The 16,876-nt window shown below is 37.9% G+C and overlaps 1 protein-coding gene and 1 pseudogene across 1 annotated transcript; one reads left to right on the forward strand and one right to left on the reverse strand.

Annotated features, from left to right (window-relative positions):
• Window positions 1–2,452: 2,452 nt before the first annotated feature.
• On the reverse strand, window positions 2,453–12,416 carry LOC115663725 (omega-amidase, chloroplastic-like; annotated as a pseudogene).
• Window positions 12,417–12,499: 83 nt separating this feature from the next.
• Window positions 12,500–16,624, forward strand: LOC115663726 (ethylene-responsive transcription factor 13-like). Its single transcript, XM_056317495.1, has 3 exons — window positions 12,500–12,555; window positions 12,665–12,749; window positions 15,951–16,624. Exons 1-3 carry the CDS (start codon window positions 12,500–12,502, stop codon window positions 16,578–16,580), a joined length of 771 nt encoding a protein of 256 aa, XP_056173470.1. The 3' UTR covers window positions 16,581–16,624.
• Window positions 16,625–16,876: the final 252 nt, after the last annotated feature.

The raw sequence follows: 16,876 nt of genomic DNA on the forward strand, positions 1-16,876 counted from the left end.
GATACTTTTCACTATTTATGTGCAATTATCATTATTATTGCGACATGTGTTTTTTTTTTTCTCATAAATTTTTGTTATTGTTGTTGTCGTCGTCGTTGTTATAATTAGAATTCATGACTAATTAGCCTTAGATTTTGCCACAGAATTAAAATAGTAGGGAAAAATATTAGAATTTTGCAACGAATTTGCATTTTGTTGGAAAAATTTCCAACGACTTTGCATTTCGTTGGAAAAATTTCCAACGAAATCCAAATTCGTTGGAAATGTTTCCAACGAATTTGCTTTTCGTTGGAAAAATTTCCAACGAATTTGGATTTGGTTGGAAACATTTCCAACGAATTTCCATTTCGTTGGAAAAATTTCCAACGAATTATAAATTCGTGGGAAAACGTTCCAACGAATTATAAATTCGTTGGAAAAATTCCCCACGAATTTACAATTCGTTGGAAATCTCCAAATAATTTTCCCACGAAAAAAATATATAAGCAAATATTTTGCCACGAATATGAAATTCGTGGGACAAACCGTAGGAAATTTCCAACGACGTTCAAAGTCATTGGAAATTTCCCACAAAATTGAAATTCGTGGGAAATTTCCCACGAATTTTCTCACGAATTTCAAATTTTCGGAAATTTCCCACTAACGTCAATTTCGTTGGAAATTTCGTGGGAAATTTCCAATGAATTAAAATTCGTTGGAAATTTGCCTCGAATTACATCGAAATAGTTTAAAATCGTACGAATTTCCAACGAATTACAAATTCGTTGGAAATTTTCCACCAATTTTCCCGCGAACGGGTACAATTTTTGGAAATTTCCCACTAATTTGAAATTCGTGGGAAATTTTGGTGGGAAATTTCCCACGAATTTCAATTTCGTTGGAAATTTCCAACGAATGTAGAATTCGTGGGAAATTTCCCACCAAAATTTCCCACGAATTTCAAACTAGTGGGAAATTTCCAAAAATTCGTGAAAATTTGCAACGAATTGAAAAAATTCGTGGGAAATTTCCCACGAATTTTACATTCGTTGGAAATTTTCCACGAATTTTACATTCGTTGGAAATTTCCCACGAATTTTCCAACGAATTTAAAATTCGTTGGAAATTTTGGACTTAGTCTATTTTCGCCGAGACTCCGCTTTTGTTGCAAGAACAATCTCGCCACGAATCTCCTCAGAGCTGTCCTCGTCGCCGTCATCCTCGCCATCGCCGCCTTCGTCGTCCACGTCGCCGTCAACTCCGGCGTCCTCGCCGTCGATTTCGCCCAGCCCGGTAGGTAACTCTAAACTATATATTGTTTGAATAAAATGGTGACGCGGCCGTGAGGGGGTGGCGGGGGTCGCGGCGGACTTGGCCGGGGGTCGCGGCGGGAGTTAGCTTGGTGGGGGGTGGCCGCCGAGATGGCCGGAGGCCGTGGGTCGCAGCCGAGGGGGGCCGAAGAGGGTTGTGCCGGCGAGCTGGCCGTGTGGGGGTCGCGGGCGGACCGGGTCGTGGGGGTCGCGGCGAGCTAGCCGTGGGCCGGGGGTCGCCGCGAGCCGACCGTGGGGGGTTCGGCCGGCCCGGTGGCCGTGTGGGGTATTCGCCTGCGAGCCGACCGTGAGGGGTTCGGGCCGGCCCGGTGGGCCGTGGGGGGTCGCCGGGTCGGTTGGCCGTGAGGGGTTCGCCGGGCCGGTGGCCGTGGGGGGTCGCCGGCCACGGTGGCCGTGAGGGGGTTCGCCGGCCGTGAGGGGTTCGCCGGCAAATTTGGCCGTGTGGGGAAGGGTCGCCCGGCCCAGTGGCCGTGGGGAGATCGCCGACCGCCTCGCCGGAGGGGGTCGCCGGCCGGTGGCCGTGCTGGGGCGATCGCCGGTGAGCTACGCCGGAGAGGTCGCCGGCCGGCTAGCCGGAGGGGGGGTGGCGAGCGACCTCGCCGGAGGGGGGGCTCGCGGCCATGATTCCGACAGGGTTGTCGTTTTTTTTAATGATTTTTGTGTTAACATATAAAATTTGGCAAAACGATGCTTATAGAGGGAACAAATTAATGTGTTGCATTTGTGGCAAATTTACTTGTTGAACGTAATATGTGATCTTTTTTTTAGGTCTGTACTAGAACTGTGCGAAATAACATATTTGGGGCATAAATTTGCATAAATGTGGCATCAGAGTTGATACTTGTTGTAATTCGTTCTGCACATTTAATATGCTTCATTTTATTTTTCGTGGAATCTGATGTGGTCTAAATTTTAATAGGTTGTTTCGACGTGGACCAAAGATTGCTATTTATCAGAGGCGATAGTCGGTTTGTTTCATTTTGTCGAGTTTATTTATTGCTCTATTAAACAAAATGGTAAGCAAAATGACTAATGTCATTGTCAGTCCCTAATATATGTTCATATTTTTAAATAAATTTGTCTAACCTTCCTACTTGTCAGTTTAAACGTGGAGGTCTCCTGCGTGGTTCGGGTTCGCAAAGAAGATTAGCCCCTTCCGCTGGCTCGTCCTCGTCCCCGACCCTATCCTCTTCCCCTGCCCTTTTATGTAACCCTCAACCACAACATGTTCATGGACAACACGAACACATTGGCCCATCCTTCGACCCTCAACAACATATTAGGGTAGAACCTCGGGACATGCGAACTGAATTTACTTCAGTTCCATCTCCGATTCGATCTCCTTCGGTTCCACTTTCTTATTCAGTGCAACACTCGAATGATGAAGAAGATACTCGATTCATTATATGCCCATGTGGAGATTCGTAAGTACTTCATTTTTTTACGTATATATAAATTATCGATGTAAATAAAATTGTTCATGTTGCGAATTATCTATATGCTTCATTGTCTCATTGTCCGTATTGTTATAACATGTTTTCAGATTCACGGATTCTACGCATGTTGTGAGGAACCGAATAAAATAGTCAATAAGCGTTGGATGGGCCAGCTTTATTACTTTTAGCGGGCGCTCATGAAGTAAAGACTTTGTGGTGGAATGAGTTTAAGGTTAGTGTTGTCTTTCTTCACAAACTAAGTTCGGTGTAGCATACTGATGGTCAATAATGAATTTTGTCACGAATTGTCTGGTACATTGTAATGGATATGTGACATGTGACCCTAGTGGATAATTTTCAGTTGTTTTTCTATTGATTGTAGCGTAAGTTCACGTGGGATGAAATGGAAGAGGATGAGGTTAAAAGAATTTTCAAGAAGAAAATCGGTGATCACATGCGATATGTGATAAATAGAGCGAAGAGAAGAAACGAAAAGCCGACCTTTTTTACAACTGACAATTGGACGGAAATTACAAGAACTTGGGAAACTGAGAAGTATAAGCTAAGGTGTGAACAGAACAAGAAGAATCGAGCTTCTAGTTCTAGTGAGCGAGTGCGTGTACGCCACATATCTTTGGGGGCTCTATTAGCATCGGGGAGCATAAAAGAAGAATGGTAAGTCTGTTTATACATGTTAGTGCATTTAATGTAATGATTAGTCATTTATGTTTATATTTTGTAGGTAGATGAATTGGGGACGGAACCCACTTTTACAGCTACATTTGAACGTACATTCCAAAAAAAAGATAAGACATGGACTGGCGCTCGAGCAAAAGCTATTAAGGTATGTAAGGTTATAGTTCGGACTTAAAGGAAACTAGAATGAAAATCATGAATGTTTTTAATATTTATGGTAATATATATGAATTTATTTTATTTCCATCTATAATGTTAATATAGGAAAAATATGATGAACTTTTAATGAGCACTGCTAGTGATGATGGTGGTGATGGTGGTGGTGATGGTGGTGATGGTGGTGGTGATGGTGGTGATGGTCGTGCCGTGTCTGAGCCATCGGTTGACAGTATGGCATTATGGGTGGAGGCAGCGGGTGGGATGAAAGGAGGAAAAATATTTGGGATGGGATCCTTATCAAGGATGTACAAATCGAAGGTTGGTGCAACTTCATCCTCCAATGCGGCATTTCAAGGAGGACACGACATGAGGAGCATATAACCCAAGAATTGAGCCAACCAAGCGAGCGGTTGCTTGTACATAAGGACGAAGAAATGAAGTATTTACTTGAACAGAAGGACGAACAAATAAGGGTGATGCAACAACAAATGCAAATTGTCATGCGACATCTCGACATCGATCGCAATGAGGTTCCTCCTCTACCTCATATTAATCCAATTGATGATGGGCATAATGCTGAGCCACAAAATGATGCGGCGATTGGTGATGGTGATGATGATGATGCTGATAATTTTATTGTTAGTCCTTTCTAGTTCATTCTCGAGTACCAAAGCTATCAATATTTTATGGTTGTTCCGCGTTCTTTCAATGTTTTGAATGTATTACCTGATGTTCATTAGTGCTTAGCTGCCTCTTCGTATTATGAGATTGAAAATCGAATATCATCATATGAGACTTTGCAACTTATGCATTGTAGAAATTAATATTGCTTTCTTACCAAAAAAAAATTAATATTGATAATAATTAGATTTAAAATCGAAATTGTCGCTAAACAAAATTCGTCGCAAACTTAGCGACGAATTTTGTCATTTAATAGCTTTCGTTGCAAATTACCAACGAAAATTGAATTTTTGATGGAAAAAATCGAATTTCCAACGATTTTGCAGCGAATAATTAGCGTCAAATTTTGCAACGTATTTTCCCACAAATGTTGTTTTCGTTGGAAATTACCAATGAAAATTGTAATTTTTGGATGAAAATTTATGGATTTCCACGATTTTTTGCAACTAATAAGGATGAATTTATATACTATTTTTCCAACGAATTTACCAACGAATTAAGTTTTCGTCGGAAATTACCAACGAGACTTGCTATTTTTTGTCAGAAAAATTTGCGATTTCCAACGAATTTTTTTTTCGTTGGAAATTAACAATGACAAAGTTTTGTCGGAAAAATCCGACATTTCCAACGAATTTTTTTTTCGTCGGAAATTAACAACGAAAATTGTAATTTATTGTGGGAAATATTCGGGATTTCCAACGAATTTTGTTTTTGTCGGAAATTACCAACGAAAATTGTTTGTCGGAAAAATTTGCGATTTAAAACGAATTTTTTTTTCGATGGAAATTAACAACGAAAATTATTTGTGGGAAAAATTCCCGATTTCCAACGAATTTTTTTTTCGTCGGAAATTACAAACGAAAATTGTTTGTCGGAAAAGTTCGCGATTTCCAACGAATTTTTTTTTCATTGGAAATTCAAAACGAAAATTGTAATTTCGTGTGGGAAATATTCGGAATTTCCAATGAATTTTTTTTTCGTCGGAAACTACCAACGAAGATTGTTTGTCGGAAAAATTCGGGATTTCCAACGATTTTTTTTTTCGTTGGAAATTAAAAACGAAAATTGTAATTTCTTATCGGAAATATTCGGGATTTCCAACGAATTGTTTTTTGGTCGGAAATTACCAACGAATTTTTTTTTCGTTGGAAATTATCAACGAAAATTGTTTGTCGGAAAAATTCGCGATTTCCAACGAATTTTTTTTCGTTGGAAATTAAAAACGAAAATTGTAATTTCTTATCGGAAATATTCGGGATTTCCAACGAATTTTTTTTTCGTCGGAAATTACCAACAAAAATTGTTTGTCGGAAAAATGCGGGATTTCCAACGAATTTTTTTTTTCGTTGGAAATTAAAAACGAAAATTGTAATTTCTTGTCGGAAATATTCGGGATTTCCAACGAATTTTTTTGTCGTTGGAAATTAAAAACGAAAATTGTAATTTCTTGTCGGAAATATGAGGGATTTCCAGCGAATTTTTTTTTCGTCGGAAATTACCAACGAAAATTTTTTGTCGGAAAAATTGGGGATTTCCAACGAATTTTTTTTTCGTGGGAAATTAACAACGAAAATTGTTTGTCGGAAATATTGGGGATTTCCAACGAATTTTTTTTTCGTCGGAAATTAGCAACGAAAATTGTTTGTCGGAAAAATTCGGGATTTCCAACGAATTTTTTTTCGTTGGAAATTAAAAACGAAAATTGTAATTTCTTGTCGAAAATATGAGGGATTTCCAACGAATTTTTTTTTCGTCGGAAATTACCAATGAAAATTTTTTGTCGGAAAAATTGGGGATTTCCAACGAAATTTTTTTTTGGTCGGAAATTAACAACGAAAATTGTTTGTTGGAAATATGCGGGATTTCCAACGAATTTTTTTTTTCGTTGGAAATTATCACCGAAAATTGTTTGTCGGAAAAATTCCCGATTTCCAACGAATTTTTTTTTCGTTGGAAATTAAATAGGAAAATTGTTTGTCGGAAAAATTCGGGATTTCCAACGAACTTGTTTTTCGTCGGAAATTACCAACGAGAATTGTATTTTTTTGTCGAAAAATTTCGCGGATTTCCGACAATTTTTGCAACGAATATTTTGCAACGAATTTTTCCAACGATTTTTAGCGACGAATTTTGCCACGAATTAATTTTCGTCGGAAATTATCAACGAAAATTCAAATTTTTTTTCGTCGTTAATTTCTTTGGAAATTACCAACAAATTTTGCCACGTTTTTTCCAACGAATAATTACCAACGAATTTTCCAACGAACTTTCCAACGAATTTTTCCCACGAATTTTTCCAACGAATTTTTCCAACGAAATTTTTCCACCGAAAAAATTTCGTTGCAAATTACCAACGAAAATTTAAATTTTTTGTCAGAAAAATTTGCGACGACTAATTACCAACGAATTTTTTTTCGTCGGAAATTTCGTTGGAAATTCGTTTTCCAACGAATTTTGCCGAATTTTTCGTTGGAAATTTCGTTGGAAAACTCTTGTTTTTTTGTAGTGACTCAATATTACAATAATACTATCGATTATGTATAAAATATCACTATTTCATATAATGACTATAATTAGGATTTTGTACTGTGTCCGAGCTTCTACGCTTTACATAATACAAGTCAAGAATTTCGCCTCTTTTTATCTTTAAAAAAAGGTAAATTCATATTAAAAGAGATGGAACTTAACTAATTATTTATGCTAAAATACAAATACCTATATTTCAGAAACGAAAAAAATTCATACGCATGAGGATGCTGCTAATTACCTAGTAATTAACGAGATAGTAATTATGCTAAGGAGTCTCAGCTTCTGGCAGGTGGATGAACATAGGTTATTCAGAGGTGAATTTTGAGCATTCTGGAGCCTCCATGTTAGCATCTGTTTTTTTAAAAAGGTTGATTTTCCTTCCGAGATTTAGTCTCCCATTTATCAAGCCACTTCATTGATTTTCCTTGAACGTTTTCTTACTCGCCCCTCCGCTCTTATGTCTGGCTGAGAATAGGAGTACTCCACTTTTATCTCCTTTCGATCAATCTAGAAGTTACCAAATATGTACTTTCTATTAAAAAAATTGACTAGCTGGCATTTCAAGTTCACGTGTCATGATTGGGTTTTGCTATTGCGTCATTAGAAAACACCATACTTTGTTAATTATGATATAAAACCTATGTATATTAAGTTTGTGTCAATTCGTATCACTTTTGGATTTGCCATATAATCATGTATAAACATGTTAATTCGTGTAGGAAGTTGCCAGCTCTTCCACTCGTTTTTTTCTATATAATTCTACTAGTTCTCTTGGGTGTCAAGGTTGTTTTTCCTGAGTGGATGGAATTTCATGATAAACGCAAATAGCATTACTCGAGTGATCAAAAAGAGAAATGCTACCCTCCTGTTCATATGACGGAAATGTTTGTCACATCATAAGGTAAATTATACACATCTCGGTATACACTTTTGGAGTCATTTTAAAAAAATAAGATATCATTAAAGTGACCTCAAAAGAAATTGTGAATATTGGACGGTTTTATCATCACCTAGCCCCTATTACGAAGTAGATAATCAGAAAGTAAACATAATCGCATTAAGAGAACCAAGAAAAAAAATGTGAAACTCCAATCATAAATGCATGCACGTGGAAGGGAAAGCAAAGAAATGAAGGAAAGAAAAAGAACACGAGGACAAAAAAATCACATAAGTTTGCATGGTAATCAACCTCTATATGCGAGTCCAAGAATGAGTTTTGATATAGCAATTCCTTAATCGAAATTCTTAGGGTTAATAATGCAAATAATCTCTGAATTTTGACCCAATGTGTAATGTGGCTCATAAGTTTTTAATTTATTCAATGTGGTTCCTGAACTTTGGCCAAATGTGCAATGTCATCTGTGAATTTTTAATGTGTTCAATGTGGTCCTTAGACTGTTGATACATGTTGAATTTAGTTGACTATATGAAAATGTTCAATACTGTTCTTCCATTGATTCATGTTTAAGAATAAGATTGACTATTTTCATATAGTATAAGAACTAAATTGAACATATAGAAAAAGTTCATAGATCACATTGAACAAATTAAAAGTTTAGGGAAGATATTACACATTGAATTAAAGTTTGGGAATTAGATTGAATAAATTAAAAGTTCAACGACAATAATATATATATAGGCCAAAGTTTATGGACCATTATGTCGTTTTCTCAAATTTTTATATTAAAGTCAGTGGATGGCAATAGCAAAAGGGTGAAACCATAGTCCACAAAATTTCATTTCATGTTTTCATTGAGGTAGAGATTTGGTAGGTAAGTGCTTAATTTTTATATCTTTTATTTTCATTTTTTGGTATTAGAGTTGATAGGTGATCTTTAAGACTAATTTTGTTTTTAAATATCTTTATCAAATTGGAAAATAGAATCTTACCATTGTTCTTATTGTCAATTTTCAAACTAAAATTAAAAGTTTGATTTCACATTTGACCATGCAACAAAAATTCTTCAACGATAATATATCGATGAATATTGCTGCAGACAAAATTACAAAGACTTGAAAGTGATGATTTGCTTTTATAAATGAATTTGAAAATGATAATTATTATTCGGCACTCTTAACGCTTGAGTCTTGCCTTAGAGCGATATAATATGGAAGATGCCTAGGTGACTGCACCAATACAATTCCCAAGGAAACCAGAAGACTTTTTTGTCCAATTATCTTGGGAGACGATTCCCATAAATGACAAAATTTTACTAAAAGTAAGTTTAAAATAAAACCTAGTATTGTTAATGACCAAAATTCAGATAATCACAAATATGAAAATGATGTCTTTTTACAAACAGTAGGCTAACTTGGGTTTCCCGTTTATCTTAACAAATAAAAAACCTAAGAAAAAAATCCAATATAAATATGTATATAATTTACATATTGGATGTTTATTGTATTTATTTATGGAATCTTAAATCTTGTTTATTTTTATTTCGGTCACTATCTAATTTTGCAGTCAATTATAGGGGTGAGCGGTTCCAGGTTCCGGTTCGGTTCCGCTTGGAATCTGGAACCTACCCTCAGGTACAGGTTCCTCATTTTTTGGAACCTGGAACCTACCCGTCAGAACGTGGAACCTGGAACCTACCCCGTCACAGGTTCCAGGGTCGGTTCCAGGTTCCAACATGTTCTTTTTTTTAATTTCGTTTTTAATTAAACAAAACGAAAATAAACGCGACAATGACTAGTTATTGAAAAACAATATTTTGCTTAGTAGAAAGGGGATATTATCTAACAACCTAGATCCATTTATGTAGAATAGAAAACACCAAGAGTTCAGCATCATATAACTTTATTATCAATGGATCAGTGCAAATATATTTAGTAGAATGATATTGTCGATAAAAGGCCAATTATCAACACCAATAGCAAACCTCATTAATCTAGGAAAGAAACTTAAAACAATATAATAGTAGAGGAGGCAAAAACTAGCTAATTAGGACTCAATATTGCAAAGAGATATCTTCTATACAAAAAGCAATAGAGGACATATCGCAATGTCGTAAAAGCATTTATACAGCTAAGCCCCCTTTGTGCAAGGCTTACTTTGCTGATGTTCGACTTAAAAATCATTGGAAGGGATAAAACGAAAATAAATCAAAGGAAAACAATCCAAAGGTCCACCACTTAAGACATACATGTTTATCGTCGAAATCTTCTTACTTTGAACCGCATAGATGGGCCGATGCAGCCCCAGACCAAGATGCGATCAACATTGTAGGAAATGCAAAATAGACGAAGAGGAAACGAAGCCTACCTCTTGCAGCATAAATCATTGCCAATTCCTGAAACCGAATATCATAACAGATGCCTATACCAATACGTCCAACGTCTGCATAGAGCCAAAAAGAAAAGAAAAGAAAAGAAAACAACTCAAACAACAGATAGACCAGAAGACTCAGGCAACTAAATGTTCCATACATAGTTACTTAAGGAAAGAAAAGTTACCTTGCGGTGCTTGGCTTTTAGCACTCCAATGGAACCAAAAACACAGCAAGCGTTGTACAATCGATCACCACATCTTTCAGGGATTGAACTGCCCACTATGGTAACCTTCAAGGCCTTAGCGAGCTTCAGATAACATAGCAGTTGAAGGAGATGAACCTCCATTAATGTCCTTAGCATAAACAGGGAAGCTATCATTTGAATAGGGACTGTTCCATATTTCCCGGCACAGAGTCAACAAAACCATGAGGCAAGCTGCGTGATTTTTCCCTCATTTTATAGAACGGCGCAGGCTGCAAATATGGCTGATTTTACTGGAAGCCAAAGCTTGCAGTATAAAAACATAGCAATTACATAAGCATCAATAAGAACTTAGCCACAGAAAGTCACCCAAAACTGATGAAACAGACACGTGCCCGCTCAAGATGCTTTTATCCATTCTTTCTTCTGGTGCACGCCTTCACAAAAGGGCATTTGATAAGGTATACAAAGTTCTTGTAAGCCATAAATTTCCCATTTTGCAATCAGGAGGCACATCCAAACTTTCCGCAACTACACGAAATGCTCAATGACCTTTTTCATTCAACATGGGCTACATTTGCCTAAACATCTGCTAAGTCTACCTAATACAGAGAGACTCACGGGCAAGAGAACAAGCTGAGCACCCTTGTCCGCGGCCTCTCGAATCGCGTCGCGAGCATGGGCAATGTTCCTCTCTTTATCCGCCGTCACCTAAAGTTGGCATAGCCCGATCTAAAACTGAAACCACAGCACCCAAAGAAAAGACGTCAAATTTCGAGGACGCATCGATGATCGAAGTCGAGGGGTTCGAGCCCATGCCTTGGCGAGGGGAGGAGTGGGTAGAGGGAGCGCGGGCGGAGCCCTCGCTTGCGCTGGCGTCAACTGATGCTTACTCTTGTCCTTGCTCGCTCCCTTCTTGCGCCTCCAGCCACAGGCCGCTCGATTGGTCACCAAAAAAACTCAGAATCGGAAATCCGCCGTGGATGAGCCGGACCGCAGTTGATGAAGACAGAGGAAGAGTCGAGGCGGACGCCGAACGGAGCGAGGAGAGGCGAGAGGGTCTCGTCGAGTCGTGGGTGTGGGGAGTGGGAGAGAGGGCGCAACGGAGGAGCAACCGAGAGAGAGAAATTTGTGAAGAAAAGTTAGGGTTTTTATTTTTTACTAGGAAGAGCGTCGGTTCCGGTTCCTGGTTCTCGGTTCCGGAACCGGGAACCGGAACCGGAACTGGCGGTTCCTAAAAAATTGGAACCGAGAACCGGAACCGCCCACCCTAGAACCGGGAACCGAACCTTACCCGCCGGTTCGGTTTTTCGGTTCCCGGTTCTACCTTGGAACCGTGCTCACCCCTAGTCAATTACCCCCACGGTTTTATTTATTTTAGTTACTATCTAAATTTTGCGGTTAATTACCCCCACGGTTTTGTTTTATAATGTCGGCTTTTTTTTTTTGATAAATATTTTGCACACATGCAAAAGCAATTATTTTCTACAGCAAATAAGTATCCGGTTACCTGTCATAAATAAAATAAAATTAACGGTTCAAGTTGCACTGTCACTTAGCAACAGTAACGAGACTCTTACGCAAACAAAGTCCATTATATATATATATATATTGGTCAAGGTTTTTTATATAGTTAAAGCCATTAATCACTTTCATCCAAAACCCTAGAAATCTTCTTCCTCTTTCCCATGGCATCTCCTCCTCCGCATTCCGACCCGAAAATAGTGGTCATGGGCTACCCCGCTCCTCATCCTCCTCCCAGGGGACATTGGCCGAGTGAACATGCATCCGACTTTTCTCACTGTCCCCACTCGCCTCAATTGCACACCCCTTTTTCCAATTTGTAGCCATGTTGTAGAATGTCTTACGAATGGATGCCGGACGCATCGGACATATAGATTCTCTGTATCACGTTGACTATCGTGTTGATCTGTTTTATAGTGTCACTGGTTTTCGCCATCTTCCTTTGCATCCTGATTACCCAATATTGAAAGTCGCTGGGCTGACTATGTCCAATCTCACAGTTACCGAATTTACCGAGGCTACTTAGATAACTGCCCTCTTGGTGGAGAAATCGGATATTCACAGAAACTTGTTCTTCCGTGAAGTCGAGTGCTTCCTCTATTACCATTGAGACACACGTAACCCTTGGCATTGGCATCAACGGAGCCATTTGTGCTGCAAGCTGCCGACAGGAATGTGATAAAGGCAAAGATGATGATGGAGAGGCTCGAGGAGGCGGTGGTTGAGGACATGGATCGAGAGCGGAGGTTAGGTTGGGCTTGACAATGCGGGGCACGTACGTGCTTGGGTCGTGGTGGAAAAAAGGGCTATGGTTGCATTGAAACTTACTAAGCTTGAGGGTTGCGAATTCTATAGGGGAGGGAGCTTAGTGACCAGGGATAATTTATTCACCAACAATAATCTTCCATCCAATAATCTTCCGTCGTGCTCTTATAATGATGTTATTTGAATCGATCCACACAACCCCATGCTTAGGAGCTGCTTTTGATAGTAAGGTTTATGAGCTCGCCTCGAGCTCTTTTTGGCCATAATGGTCCTTTTCTTTTCCATCCATTATTTAGTGATCCATGACTTTTTTTCGTGTCCATTTTATTATAGGATTCAATCAACGTCGTTATAGGAGCATAACGGATGATTATTAAATAGAGGATTATTGCGAAATTATTGCTAGTGACTATGCTTCCCTCCCTCTTAGAATTCGCGAAGGTAACCCTCAAGTTGTCTCAGTGAGCTTTAACACGGTTGTAGCCCTTCTTCCACCATGACCCAAGCACGTACTTGCCCCGCATTTTCAAGCCCAAACCGACAGACACTATCCCTATAGACCTTCGCTCTCAATCCATGTCCTCAACCATTACCACCTTGAGCCTCTCCGTTGTTATCTTCGCATTTATTACAGTCGTGTCCGCAGCTTGCAGCACGAATAACTTTGCTAACGCTAATGCAAAGGGTTGCGTTGACTCCCACTGGTAGTAGACGAAGCACTCGACCACACGGAACAACAAGTTTACGTAAATATCTGGTTTTTTTTTTTCATCAAGAGGGCTTTTAAGTAGCCCTGTTGGACTCACTGACCATGAGATTGAACACAATCAGCCTAGCGACTTTCAACATGGGGTAATAGGGCCCAATGAGGAGACAAAGGAATATGGCAAAAACTAATAGCACTATGAAACAGATCAACACGAGACGAAGAGTCCATGCATTCGGTGCGTCCGGAATCCATTTGTTGGACATTCTGCATCGTGGTTCTGGATTAAAAAGGGGTCGTGCGGCTAAGTCTGGTGGGGACGATGAGGAAAGTTGGACGCGTATTCACACGGCTGATGTCCCCTCGGCAAAGGCTAAGGAGCAGGAGCAGTCCATGATTGTTGTTTTCTAGTAAAAATGTGTAGGAGGAGATGACGTGAGAAAGAGGAAGAGGGCTTTCTAGGGTTTTGGATGAAAATGAAAATTGGCTTTAACTGTATAGAATACCTTAGGCCAAATAATGTATATTAGATATATAAAAAATGGACTTTGTTTGCATAACAATACTGTTGCTTTCGTTGAGCGACAGTGCAACTTGAACCATTTGTTTTATTTTATTTATGACTAGCAACCAGATACTTATTTGTTGTTGAAAATAATTTCTTTTGCATGTGTGCAATGTTTAAAGAAATAAACCCAACGACATTATTCAGAAAAAGAAACGTGGGATAATTAAATGCAAAATTTAGATGGTGAAATATTGATCTGAAATAAAATAAATAAAATTGAAGAGTCCATAAATAAAGAAAATTAAATATTCAATATGTAAATTATATACATATTTATATTGGAATTTTTTCAAAAAAAAAAAATTCGTTAAGACACGCAGGGAACTTACTTAGGTTTCATTTGTTTTGGGGAAAATGAGTGATTTGAAAAACATTTTCCAAAAAATAATCGCTTGTATCGCTTACAAAAATAAACAATTGGAAATTTTTTTCATCACCCACAAAAATAGTTGGGCATAAATTGTTGTTAATGATGAAAATATTTTCCGTTGACTAATTTTTCTAAATAATATAAGCAATCATTTTTCGGAAAATGTTTTCTAAATCACTCATTTTTCGTGAAACGAATGCACCCTTAAGTTAGCCTGATTTGTTGAAAAAGAAAGTTACTTATCTCTCTTGATATGGATTTTGATAATTAATAAAAAATAAAAATAAAAATACAATGTGATGTAGAAAGTAAAATGAATATAAATTATTTTATACTAAGGATTGCAATTTCTGATGCAACAAAAAAGCATGACTTGAATGTAATATGAATTATTGAGAAATTTGAACATAAATTGGATACACCATTATGATATAACACGACACGAATAGTCAATTCTAATCTAATAATACGAGAAGGTTAGCCACCGTATTTCATCCTTATAATTATCAAAATTTTAATTATTTTTTCTTTAGATTTTTTCCTTTTTTTTAATCATGGAATTACTGTGATTAACCCAATTGCTTTCCTGCAAACAAATTTAACCAAATAGTATATGTTTCTTCACATTGTATTTTAATTATTTATATTGAGAGTTTCAATTATTTATATACGTGGGTATATAAGAGTGAAATGAGAGTAGGAGGTGTTAGTCGTAAGAAGAACTCTCATTTATACATATTCATAGAGCTCTCTAGACAGGGAGGATTTGTGTAATTGTCGCAACCCTGTCGGGAAAAGGACGGGTTTAGAGGTAATTTCAAGTTGGAACCAACGATCCCCATTCAGCGGATCTCCATTCGGCATGAGTTCTCCTAAACCCTTACCTCACGTGATGTTGAGATATTCAATTTCGATTAACCCTAAGAGAATTTTATATAAAAAGTCACCACTAACGTATTGGGGTTGGCTAGAAACCAAGAGAGCTATGAGAATATACATCACTCTATACGCAACTAGAGATCAAAGATTAGGAACTTAATTACATTAGTTATCTAAATAATGCATTTTCTGTACCTAAACTTAATCATTTGTCAGTTAAGCGTCACATGTAGTTTTCTTATTCAATAATGAGTCCTAAAGTTATAGTCCGCTAAGTAACCATGCACCGTTTTTATATTTTTTATGATCCTAAAAAAGTAACCTAACCATTTGATTAAAACAGACAAATTGCAATTCAAGAAAAAAATATAATATAAAAGAATTACAATCAATTCACTCAAAGATAGTAATGAATGGACGAGTAAAGAACGAAGTGCAGTAAAGTAATCCGATAAGAGTCGGGCAAAGAAAATAACATGACATTATTATTAAGCCTTAGGGCCCCCACCCCCATTATTTTTTTTAAATTTTTATTAAAAACTTTTTTTTTTTTCATAAGAATTTTTTTTTCTAAACTAAATAAAAGTATAACATTACCCCTAAAACCCCTATATAAATAAATAAATAAAAACAAAATAATTTTAATATAATTATAAATAAAACTAAATATAAATTTTTTTTACTCTTTTTTTATTTTTTTTTTTTTTTTTTTTTTTTAATATTTTTAATTTTTTTTATTTTTTTTTTTTTTTTTTTATTTGTGTAGACCTTGGGCCTGGGCCTCGGAAATTGGCCAAATTCCTCTAAAATCTTAAATTAAAAAATTAAAATCCTAAAACCTAAACTATCTAAGACTGTTCAAGCCCAAAATTCATTGAACCTAAAAGTTGACAACTCAGAGGACACGTTGATGTACGACGCTTTGAGCGACGCGCTCAATTCCGGGTGGATGATACCTTCGGCTTCGAATCAAGAACTTGATTTTGAAGTGACGACCACTGATTACAACAGCATTGGTTGGGGGACGGCAGAGAAACTGGAGACGTTGGAGCCTGAGGTACAAGTGCTGGTTGAGAAGACGCAATATAGAGGGGTGAGGAGGCGACCGCGGGGAAAATACTCAGCGGTAACAAGGGACCCCAAGAAGAGCGGGCAAAGGATTCGGCTCGGGACATACGAGACGCCCAAGGACGCGGCATTGGCCTACGACCAGGCTGCTTTTAAGATTAGGGGGTCCAAGGCCAAGCTCAACTTCCCTCACCTCCTCGGCTCGGCTGAGCACGATCCTGTCCGGGTCAGACCCAAGCGTCGGTCCGCCAAGTCTAGCTCACCGTCCACCTCCAACGATGATGACTTGATGACGGGAATGAAGAGGAGAAAGAGAGAGGTCAACATGGATGCTGAGGTGGATTTTGGAAGTCCAATACCCTTTCCCATATTGGATGTCGGTTTGTCGAGTGGGGATGAACAGTTTTTATTTTGATTGTGCAAACTGCAAAGACATTGTCTTGATCAATGAAAAGTCAATCAGGCAATTTATCTTCTGGAAACTATCAGTTTAGTGTTTAAGCTTCAATGATCTTTCACCGACGGAGAAATCCCGCCTGCATTGTGACATGCAATCAATGTTACTGCTGAAGAAATCCTAGTCATGAAGTGTAGTCATAGAAATATAAAGAAAAGCTCAAGTTTTCACAGCCAATAAGGTCTTGATCCTAACTTAAGGAACAACAAAGATTCGTGAGAAAAATTAAAAAGGAGTTATTTTTTCTGAAGGGG

This window comes from Syzygium oleosum, unplaced genomic scaffold (assembly GCF_021117445.2).
Source record: "Syzygium oleosum isolate NSW1041296 unplaced genomic scaffold, Sole_v2.1 Sole_v2.13, whole genome shotgun sequence".
NCBI classification, from domain to species: domain Eukaryota; kingdom Viridiplantae; phylum Streptophyta; class Magnoliopsida; order Myrtales; family Myrtaceae; genus Syzygium; species Syzygium oleosum.

Bases quoted from the DNA above. Each gene is read 5' to 3' on its own strand.
- LOC115663726 (XM_056317495.1), top strand. From the start codon at position 12,500: ATGATGATGGAGAGGCTCGAGGAGGCGGTGGTTGAGGACATGGATCGA. The intron at 12,556-12,664 runs GTTAGGTTGGGC...CGAATTCTATAG, and splicing joins GACATGGATCGAGAGCGGAG to GGGAGGGAGCTTAGTGACCA. The intron at 12,750-15,950 runs GTTATTTGAATC...AAACTATCTAAG, and splicing joins CGTCGTGCTCTTATAATGAT to ACTGTTCAAGCCCAAAATTC.